General features: G+C 39.4%; 2 protein-coding genes across 2 annotated transcripts in view; one reads left to right on the top strand and one right to left on the bottom strand.

Moving 5' to 3' along the window:
- The first annotated feature begins 143 nt into the window (after positions 1-143).
- On the top strand, positions 144-3,284 carry gpr185a (G protein-coupled receptor 185 a). Its single transcript, XM_060890578.1, has 2 exons — positions 144-501; positions 994-3,284. Exon 2 carries the CDS (start codon positions 1,017-1,019, stop codon positions 1,971-1,973), a length of 957 nt encoding a protein of 318 aa, XP_060746561.1. The 5' UTR covers positions 144-501; positions 994-1,016; the 3' UTR covers positions 1,974-3,284.
- A 4,529-nt stretch (positions 3,285-7,813) lies between these two features.
- The window catches only part of si:ch73-362m14.4 (actin-binding protein WASF3), a 16,817-nt gene continuing 13,101 nt past the window's right edge, over positions 7,814-11,529 (bottom strand). Inside the window, exons 6-9 of the mRNA XM_060890841.1 lie at positions 11,270-11,445; positions 10,897-11,148; positions 10,197-10,582; positions 7,814-9,279 (exon numbers count right to left, since the gene is read on the bottom strand). Coding sequence (XP_060746824.1) covers positions 9,122-9,279; positions 10,197-10,582; positions 10,897-11,148; positions 11,270-11,445 — 972 coding nt within the window. The 3' untranslated portion in view covers positions 7,814-9,121. The remainder of the gene's footprint in view (positions 9,280-10,196; positions 10,583-10,896; positions 11,149-11,269; positions 11,446-11,529) is intronic.

The raw sequence follows: 11,529 nt of genomic DNA, 5'->3' as shown, positions 1-11,529 counted from the left end.
TTTAATATATTGTATTAATTTCGCCTTGTGTTAATTCTACAGTGTCTGTTAATCTAAACGTGCTGTAAATTCTATACAGTATGAGGTAATTCTACACTGTGCATCATCCTCTTTTCATCGTCTTCACCTCGATCTTTATCCCAGTAACCATGACAACGGTCCATCTCTCCCCGCTCCCCTCTCGCGCGCCCGTGCACAGACACCGCGGCCTCTCAATCACAACAGAATGGAGCGCGAGCGTGACGCCACGGATGCACGAGCCGCGCGCAGACCAATTGCGTGTGAGCAGCTGGACGCCGCTGTCCGTGAAACCGCCAACCTTCTAACCGGAGCGGTGAGGAGCTTCAGCAGAAACACACCGAGAGAGAAACTGAACGAGTTCCTCTGAGAGCAGCTCTCTTTCCTGAACCCTTTTAACGGCGCTTTACCGCATGAGATCTTCATCATCTTCACACTTCTTCACCTGAGGCAGGACAGATGGAGGCTCGGACCGACTCCTGGGTTCGTGATGATCTTTGTCTGAAATATTGTCTTAGCTTTAGTCCATCTAGATGTGACCGATTTTTCCAGCATTATTAATAAGGATGGTGTGTGTGTGTGTGTGTGTGTGTGTGTGTGTGTGTGTGTGTGTGTGTGTCTATAAATAGCCTGTTTACACCTAATTTAATCCGCCGGTGCTGCTTCGTCCTTTCAGCTTTTTCACACTTGAATATTTCTCTTCCTGTGCGGTTAAAATGAACTAGACAGCAGATGGTCAGTGCTGAATGAGCTCCGTATAAAAAATAGTGCTAATTAGATGTTAATAAAGCTCTTTAGGTGTTTATTCTGTGCTGTAAATGTTCATTCATTTCTGTAGGAGCAGTGTTCTATTTGTGTTAAAAAGAGTTTGAGGTTCTTTAGGAGATGATATAGGTGTTTTCTCCTGACTTTTATCTCTTTCATGACCACCATCCTGCCCCGCCTCTTCTCCCATTCCCCCTTCTCTCCTGTTAGTGATTCATCCTCATGCCGCAGCTATGAGTAACACGCACCCCAACACCTCTACTTTAATCCCGGATGTGCAGGAGGTGAGGAACGACAGCGTGGATCTGCTGCCCCTCAATCCCTGGGATGTGGTACTGTGTGTGATGGGAACCCTGGTGTGCTGTGAGAATGCCTTGGTGCTCGCTCTGATCGCTCACACTCCCTCCCTGCGAGCGCCGACGTTTGCGCTTGTGGCCAGCTTGGCGTTTGCTGACCTGCTGGCTGGTCTGAGTTTGATCCTCAACTTTATCGTCATCTACATGACGGACACTGACTTTGTGATGTTGCTGTCAGCTGGCCTGCTTATCACTGCCTTCTCAGCCTCGGTGCTGAATGTTCTGGCCATCACAGTGGACCGTTACCTGTCTCTGTATAGCGCTCTTACATACCACACAGAGCGTGCTGTCACCTTCACCTACGTGGTAATGATGCTAGTTTGGTCTACCAGTGCTGCCCTCGGTGCGTTGCCCGTGCTTGGCTGGAACTGTCTGCGTGATGAAGCGACATGCAGCATCTGTCGTCCGGTGCACAAGAGCAACGCGGCCGCGCTCGCTGTCTCCTTCCTCCTCGTCTTCGCCCTCATTCTTCAGCTGTACCTACAGATCTGTAAAATTGCTGTGCGTCACGCGCAGCAGATTGCCGTACAGCGGCACTTCAGGGCCGCCTCACATGCAGCTTCTGCAGCCAAAGGCATCTCCACGCTGTCAGGTATCCTGGGCACGTTTGCGCTCTGCTGGGTTCCACTTGCCTTGTACTCACTGGTGGCTGATACATATTACCCAGCAGCCTACACTTACGCCACTGCTTTTCCAGCTATCTGCAGTTCCATCATAAACCCCATCATCTACGCCTTCAGAAACCCGGACATCCAGAGGTCACTGAGGCTCATTTGTTGTGGATGTTCACCGTATGGCTTTACAATGCGACCACGGACACCTAGTGATGTGTAACAATTTTCTAAATGCAAAAATCATCTTAAAAAATATCTGTCTATAGCTTCTGTGGCATGTGTGATTACCAGAAACAAGGATTTCAACAGATTTCCTGAAAAAGGAAAAACCTGAAGCTTCCATATAAAGGAAGCTCTCCACAGTTTCTGGTGAATACAACAAACATTTCTGTATTTTGGTTGAATTCCTCAGCCGAAGCACTGATCTGTTCTTTCAGAGGGAAGAATAAGTGCCTCTGTGTAGTGTGGGTCTGGTCATGCACAGATATGACAAATGCTTAGGTTATTACTGTATTGTTTGTTCAGGAAGAAGTTCAGGAAAATCCCATGGCTTTGATTCGCCATGAAGTTGGCGTAGAGATTTTCTCCTCTTCCCTCAGTGGTGCAGGTGAAACTCCAGTCGTTGGTAATCGCACAGACACACAGACGCTACAGCCGACAGACAGAAGAAGTTTGACTTTAACATGCAGAGAGTGTCGTGTTCATGTGTATGGAAGTTGTGTGTTGTGCGTGTAATGATCTTTAAATCATGGTCTGCTAGTTCACATTAGTGTGGTTAATGTCTTTAATCAAAATCTCATAGTTTGAGTTTATATATGAAAGAAATGATGCTGACACCCATTTAATCAACACTTGTCTAAACACCAAACTCAAATGTAGCATGAATCCTTTGTGGTCAGTCATCTTTAAGCACTGTGAAATGCCTACAGGCTTCCAGACTATCACTAGAACGGATGGACAGCAGAGAACATCAATGTTCACTGCATCCCTGGCAATATCTTTAGAAATTGGCTTATTCACTTGAAACTCAGGTTGAGAGACAGTCGTGAGGTTGAAATGCTGCCAGTTCTTGATGGCACCTGCTTTAGGTGTTTATAGAGCACAGCTTGGTCATTTTTCTGCCGAACCTGATCAGGAAATATCAACAGAGAAATCCTCAAACTGTGCTAAGTCATTGTTAAAACCAAACAACTGTGGAGTCAGTAACTGCTTACAAGGCAGAGACAATCACCAAAACCTGAACTCTGAAGGCCAAATATATTTACCTGGTGATAACTAAATAAATAAAATATTTGTTCCATGTCAACTGAGCTGAAGCAAATCTGATCAATTTTATTTATTTCACAAAAGCTTCTGTGTTAATTGTCACAGAACGTGAGAGCAGGTGAGATGGAGGGAAGGGGTGTAGCTTCCAGACTGGATCATCATGCTGATCCTCTGGAGTGTTTATGAGTAAAAATCATATACGTGTAATCCTCATGGATGTTTAATATCACACATGCCTCGTCTACAGCACTGATTTTTTATTCCAGTGCCTCTCGCTCCCGCAGGTTTGGATGCACACCCCTACCCTCAACAGAGCTCTGTTTATGTTCTCGTACTGAAGAACGTCACTGGAACTCATCCTGTGCTATGAAGGCATTGCAATAGGAAGCACCGACATAGCAAAAAACCTCAAGTGCTTAAGTTCACTCCACAGTGTTCACTCAACACCAACACTTCCGTGGACAATAAACATTGTTTGAAATGTTCCTGTGAGGTGTCAGTGTTGCACTTAGGCAGCGTGTTCATTGGTGCAGCTTCATATCTTAGTTACTGCATCTCTTGCTCGTATTCATAAGTTACATTGACATTTTTGAATGAAAAATGATTTAGAAAATAAGCCTAAAAGTTATGGGGAATTATTTATAAGAAAATCCCCCATGAAAATGAAGCGCTGATGCTGAAGACTCTTAAATAAGTTAAATAAATGACTGGTAAAAAGTTTCATAATTAATTAAGAAGTCTTTTCTGTAATCTGTATTTTTAACGTTAATCAGTACTAGATTCAGAGTACAGAACAACAGATTTCTGTAAATCCACAGTTTAAAGCTCAATACAAAAAAAATAAAATTGAACAGAATGATATGGAGTGTTCAAGTCCCTGTGAATGAACTGTTACTATAGAAACGATAACATTGGGATATGTTCATTAGTATAAACCTGTGACTGATTAATATACAGCATTATGGTGTAATCGGATTCATCACTCAGCCATGATTCCTTTCATTTATATTCTAAAAGTGAAAGAGCAAAAGCAGACGTGTGCCGTGTATTTAGTTTCTTTTACTAACCTCAAGCTAATATATAAAACTAGTCTCATGACCACAAATTCAAGTTTTCTCATCTAAGTTTCACATGATGTCAGCGTGGAGAATAGAAAGAAATCTCAGATTCATTTTGCCTTACCCGTGTTCTCATTGGCAATAATGTTCTGTACTGTGTCTATTAAAAACAAACAATGCATAATGAAGTAATAATATTCTTTTGTAAAACTATTAGAGGCAAATAAACCTGCTGTCTGCTTGTTAACATGTTTGTGATAAGTAGTTTGCTGGGCTGTAAAGGTGTGACTGAGCCCTTAGAGATCTCTGACAGTATGTCAATATTGTGCACTGAAACTTTAGCTCATGGTGTGTGTGTGTGTGTGTGTGTGTGTGTGTGTGTGTGTGTGTGTGTGTAGATCAGCCAAAGAGCTAACTGTAAAATAACAATGTCCATTGTTATTATGTGTATTGTACAAACTGCACTATTCCAAATATTCTTGCTGATCAAAGATGTCAGTAGATTTGAATGTATGATTTTTTGTTGACTGACTGTTTAAGGTCCAGTTAAAGTTGTGGTTAATAACTGAATTATTTTTGTACAGTAAAATGGTTTGTATTCACTATGAGTAGCTACTTGTGTGTTTGATCCATGATCCATGTTTAAGTGTGTTGCATTGACAAGATTTTTTTTGTATTTACATGTGTGTCTCTATAAACTTCACTTCATTTCTCATGCATGTCGGCTTCTGCTTTGTTTTGTTGATAAAACTGAAGCACTAAAACTGAACATCAGACCAAAGGCTGAACATCAGACCAAAGGCTGAACATCAGACCAAAGGCTGAACATCAGACCAAAGGCTGTATGAAAGAAAAGTATGATCTGATTATTTGTTCTTGAAAAAGCTGACAGATTTGCTGGTGTTCTCCTCGTCTGAGAGGTAAAACATGTAAAACCTCTGTGCTGGTTATCTCCTGTCAGTTTTCATTAGTCACACATGCCGTGATGGCTTACACACTCCTCAATCACACGTTAAAGCCTTTGACTAGTGGAGTAAACCGGTCAAGTCCGCTCTGTTGTTTGTCAGCTGAGTGTCCAGTGCTCCAGAGGGACGTCAGTAGGGAGCTGGCGAGGGCCAGGGACAGATGGAGCTTCTCAGATGGAGGCAGAGCATTACGTCACATCCAGGGTGTGGATCTGTGGAAACAAACCAGATTTAACACACTTATTTTGGACAGTGGTGATGGACCCCTGTGCAGGCATTATGTTTAGACCCCATTCATGTTTCCTTCAAAAATATAAACTGATATTTACATAAAACTGGAACCTGGTAGATCTGTAATGGTCTGTTTACACCTACAACATATAATGATTTATAATCCCACTGTCAGTGTTTATAATGATTTATAATCCCACTGTCAGTGTTTATAATGATTTATAATCCCACTGTCAGTGTTTATAATGATTTATAATCCCACTGTCAGTGTTTATAATGATTTATAATCCCACTGTCAGTGTTTATAATGATTTATAATCCCACTGTCAGTGTTTATAATGATTTATAATCCCACTATCTGGTGTTTATAATGATTTATAATCCCACTGTCAGTGTTTATAATGATTTATAATCCCACTATCTGGTGTTTATAATGATTTATAATCCCACTGTCAGTGTTTATAATGATTTATAATCCCACTATCTGGTGTTTATAATGATTTATAATCCCACTATCTGGTGTTTATAATGATTTATAATCCCACTGTCAGTGTTTATAATGATTTATAATCCCACTATCTGGTGTTTATAATGATTTATAATCCCACTGTCAGTGTTTATAATGATTTATAATCCCACTATCTGGTGTTTATAATGATTTATAATCCCACTGTCAGTGTTTATAATGATTTATAATCCCACTGTCAGTGTTTATAATGATTTATAATCCCACTGTCAGTGTTTATAATGATTTATAATCCCACTGTCAGTGTTTATAATGATTTATAATCCCACTGTCAGTGTTTATAATGATTTATAATCCCACTATCTGGTGTTTATAATGATTTATAATCCCACTGTCAGTGTTTATAATGATTTATAATCCCACTGTCAGTGTTTATAATGATTTATAATCCCACTGTCAGTGTTTATAATGATTTATAATCCCACTGTCAGTGTTTATAATGATTTATAATCCCACTGTCAGTGTTTATAATGATTTATAATCCCACTGTCAGTGTTTATAATGATTTATAATCCCACTATCTGGTGTTTATAATGATTTATAATCCCACTGTCAGTGTTTATAATGATTTATAATCCCACTATCTGGTGTTTATAATGATTTATAATCCCACTGTCAGTGTTTATAATGATTTATAATCCCACTATCTGGTGTTTATAATGATTTATAATCCCACTATCTGGTGTTTATAATGATTTATAATCCCACTGTCAGTGTTTATAATGATTTATAATCCCACTATCTGGTGTTTATAATGATTTATAATCCCACTGTCAGTGTTTATAATGATTTATAATCCCACTATCTGGTGTTTATAATGATTTATAATCCCACTATCTGGTGTTTATAATGATTTATAATCCCACTGTCAGTGTTTATAATGATTTATAATCCCACTATCTGGTGTTTATAATGATTTATAATCCCACTGTCAGTGTTTATAATGATTTATAATCCCACTGTCAGTGTTTATAATGATTTATAATCCCACTGTCAGTGTTTATAATGATTTATAATCCCACTGTCAGTGTTTATAATGATTTATAATCCCACTATCTGGTGTTTATAATGATTTATAATCCCACTGTCAGTGTTTATAATGATTTATAATCCCACTGTCAGTGTTTATAATGATTTATAATCCCACTCTCAGTGTTTATAATGATTTATAATCCCACTCTCAGTGTTTATAATGATTTATAATCCCACTCTCAGTGTTTATAATGATTTATAATCCCACTCTCAGTGTTTATAATGATTTATAATCCCACTCTCAGTGTTTATAATGATTTATAATCCCACTCTCTGGTGTTTATAATGATTTATAATCCCACTCTCAGTGTTTATAATGATTTATAATCCCACTCTCTGGTGTTTATAATAATTTATAATCCCACTCTCAGTGTTTATAATGATTTATAATCCCACTCTCAGTGTTTATAATGATTTATAATCCCACTCTCAGTGTTTATAATGATTTATAATCCCACTCTCTGGTGTTTATAATGATTTATAATCCCACTCTCAGTGTTTATAATGATTTATAATCCCACTCTCTGGTGTTTATAATAATTTATAATCCCACTCTCAGTGTTTATAATGATTTATAATCCCACTCTCTGGTGTTTATAATGATTTATAATCCCACTCTCTGGTGTTTATAATGATTTATAATCCCACTCTCAGTGTTTATATGTTTATAATGATTTATAACTTTACTCTCAGTGTTTATAATGATTTATAATATGATATACTCTCTGGTGTCATACACATGAGGATGAGGTTAATTTTCACTCCAGAAAAAATCCATTTAAATCTGGATTTCTGGAAAGCTGCTTGTGAAAATGTTCTTGTTAAATTGTAGAAATATTTTCAGTGTTAATTGATTTGAACTAAACAAAAATGTATTAAATTATGATATTTAAATCCCCAACATGCAGAAACACAAAACAGAGGAGGTGAAGAATATTCCAGAACATTATTTACTTAATTTAAATTTTATTATTTACGCACACATGCATATGATCTGTATTTGTTTCATGTGATAAATATAACATTATATACTTAGATACCCAAATTCATCTTACAAGCATTGTTACAAAAATCTATACAATAAAGTGTAAAACACATTAATAATGTTGTTATAAATTACATCTGATAAGGATGGATCACAACAGAGCATCAGCTGAGCTGAATCCAGCTGCAGGACTATTAATGTATACATCTAACATCTGGAACTTTGGAACAGATATCAAATAACATACACTATAGACTTTAATAACTCAATCTTTTCCAACTCAGACACACACACACACACACACACACACACACACACACACACACCTCCTCAGTCTTCTCTATACACACTCCATTACTTAACACTTTCTTTGATAATTAGTATCACTGAAAGAAAGAAGAACAGGTCATGAGTTCCATTAAACAGATAAACAAGTCACTAAGTTAGCATCAATACTCACCACAACACTGTCAACAATTAAACAAAGTGATCATTTAAATACCTGATGACTGAGTTGTGGAACGTGTTGGATGTCCATGGATCTCACTGTTAGTAACTGTTATAATAATAATAATAATAATAATAATAATAATAATAATAATAATAATAATATACTAAGCGCACATATGCAGAGACTTCTGGAGAGATGTGAAGTGGAAGCAGTGCTATATTATGCTTTTTATCTTTTTATAAAGCTCATACACCTGTGTTTCTATACAGTATACAGAATGTATCACTGCTAAAAGGATGTTTTTGGTTAAGACTGTAAAGAATTGGGTTACACCTTCATAATAATTCTCTGGACAAATATCAAAAATCCTAATCAAAAACCCACGAAAAAATTTCTTGGCAACTTTGAACAACGTTGAAGGAACAAACATACTACATAAGTGTATTGTAGAATGAAGTTCACACTGTATGATAGAGTTTTGTGTTTATATACAATGTAAACATGACCAACTTCTTTTTCCTACTTATTCTATCCCTCACTCTCATTCCTTCCATCCTTAAATTTTTTCTGCTTTTCCACAATTTCTTTCTATTGTATGTTCCCTTTTTTCCTGTCACTCAGTCCTGCTTTAACATTGCAATTTTTTCAAGCTATGTATAATTAAAAATAAATCTGTCTGTCTGTCGGGCGGTCGGTCGGTCGGTCTGTCTGTCTGTCTGTCTGTCTGTCGGTCGGTTGGTCGGTTGGTCGGTCGGTCTGTCTGTCTGTCTGTCTGTCTGTCTAAGGAAAGTGTGTGTTCTGGTGCAGGAAAATAGCAGCAGTGTGTACAGTATGTGATGGATCAGTTTATCTCCTCAGTCAGACCATTCGTTCTCCTCCGGCTCCGAGTCCTCGTCTGACTCACTGTACTCTACAGCGATGCGGCGAGACAAAATGGTGGCCACATCGTTACCCACCGGCTCCTTCTTTGCCTCCTGCTCTCTCTGCTCCTGGACTTTACGAAGCTGGATGCCTGATGAAAAGAATTAAATGCAGGTTAATAATATATAAAATATATATATATATATATATATACACAGAGCAATCATTGTGACAAAGTTTTCTTTTTTTAATTTATTCATTCAGAATAAATTGACCTCTTATTCACTTAAACTAGCCATAATTCATATGTAATCTATATCGATGTCTACTTTGTTAACACCTATACACCTGCTCGTTCATGTAAGTGTCCAAACATGTGGCAGAGCTTCAGTTACTGTTCAAAGCTGAGGGGAAGTCATGACCTAATGGTTAGTGAGTTTGACTCCTAACCCTAAGGTTGTGGGTTCTAGTCTCGGGCCAGCAATACCACGACTGAGGTGACCTTGAGCAAGGCACCGAACCCCCCAACTGCTCCCCGCAGCATAAATGGCTGCCCACTGCTCCGGGTGTGTGTTCACGGTGTGTGTGTGTTCACTGCTGTGTGTGTGCACTTTGGATGGGTTAAATGCAGAGAACAAATTCTGAGTATGGGTCACCGCCGTATGTCACGTCACTTTCACTTATCACTTATCACAAACAGAACAAATATCAGAAGGGAAAACTAGTGACTGTGAGAGTGAAACATCTCAGAATGAGCATTTAAAGGTCTGGTGTTGGAATGAAAGTGATTTATTAACCTATAAGGTGACCTGTATTATCACACTGCTCCTCAGGAGGCCTTAAAGCAGCAGTATATAAGGGAGAACTGAACTGTGGAGGAACAGATGCTTTGTGCAGATTTTACTCATACAAATTACCTGATTTATTTTATGTAGTTTTTTAGTTCCACAGTGTGTTTATGCCAAAATAAAAAAATAACACATTTCCCAGTGCTTATATGACAGACATTTTGCTTTGGTCCGCTTGTAAGGACATACAGCAGCAGTTCCCTTCTTTCTGAACGCTCACCTCTGCGGATGGCAGCCAGCAGGTCGCTGCGAGCGTCACTTATGGGTATCAGGGGCACTGTGCCCTTCCTGGGCAGCGTGCCCTCTCCGGATGGATGAGCAGCAGCTCTGGCAGGGGATGGAGCATGTGTGGGGGGGCCTGGAGGTGGAGGGGGCGGGGCAACTGGCGGACCTCCACTGCTCACAGGGTGGGAAGGAGACGAGACATAAGCTGAGGGTGGTGCAGGTGGAGGAGATGGGCTGTAGGAACGAGAGAGAGCCGACACCGTCCCCGGGGCCAGAGCCGGAGGAACAGCAGTGCTGTCGAAGGCTGTCTGAGCCGAAGGGATTATTGGGGGAGGAGGAGGAGGAGCAGGAGGAATAAAATGTTCCTGCATTTGATGGCCACTGGAATGTAAAAGGGAAGAAATGGAAACCAGATTAAATCTGCAAAATCAAAAATAAAAATTCTTAATTGAGCATAACTCTTAACCCTCATAATATAATATAATATAATATAATATAATATAATATAATATAATATAATATAATATAATATAATATAATATAATATATATCATTTACATATTAGAAGTTCTTTGCACTCTTTATGGATATTTATAAAAATCCTTTTATAAACCATTAAAGGAATATAAGTGTAATCGTGTGTTTTTAAAGCGTCACATCAACAGAAACAGTCGTCAGAAGAGCTTCGTCTGTACCTGTAATCTTTGGCAGCAGAAGGTCTGGGGCCATTAAGGGAGGGGTCAAGGGGCAGGGCTCCATGATGCTGCTGCACACGGCCCAAAGAGTGCTGACGTGCGCTGGCAGAGGCAGAGGCAGGGGGTCGATACACACGGTCCAGTGACTGAGTCTGGGTGGGTCCGGTCTCCTTTATATCACCTCCTGCTCCACCTGCATCCTGAGGGTGGTTGGGGCTGGTGGGGTACGAGTGCTCATCCGACATTCCAGACCTACGTGTGGAGAGGACGGGAGTGTTACAGCGGAAAGAAAAGAAAGAACATTGTCCTAGTGTGAAATATCAGCTATTTAAAAAAAAACACAGCACTATATATTTTGCTGGAAATCTCAGACCTGTCTGGAGATAAGGAACCTTCAGACGAGATGCCGTGGTACGGAGATGGCGTGAGGCGAGTGTCTGGACGGAACTCCTTGTCATAAGCCATCATGTTCCACTCCTGCCGCCGGTTTCGAGCCTTACGTACTTTCTTCACCTCACGAGTCGGATCTTCAAGGTGTTTCTGCTCTTGCTAACATCAACACAAGGAGTGTGTTACTTTTAAACACAATTCCAGCAGGATCATGTGCTCATTTAGTTAAAGTTCCCCTGAAAT

Source organism: Tachysurus vachellii, chromosome 17 (genome assembly GCF_030014155.1).
Source record: "Tachysurus vachellii isolate PV-2020 chromosome 17, HZAU_Pvac_v1, whole genome shotgun sequence".
In the NCBI taxonomy this organism is placed as follows: Eukaryota; Metazoa; Chordata; class Actinopteri; order Siluriformes; family Bagridae; genus Tachysurus; species Tachysurus vachellii.
Note: the sequence above shows the minus strand (reverse complement) of the source record. Positions and strands in the feature narration are given on the sequence as shown.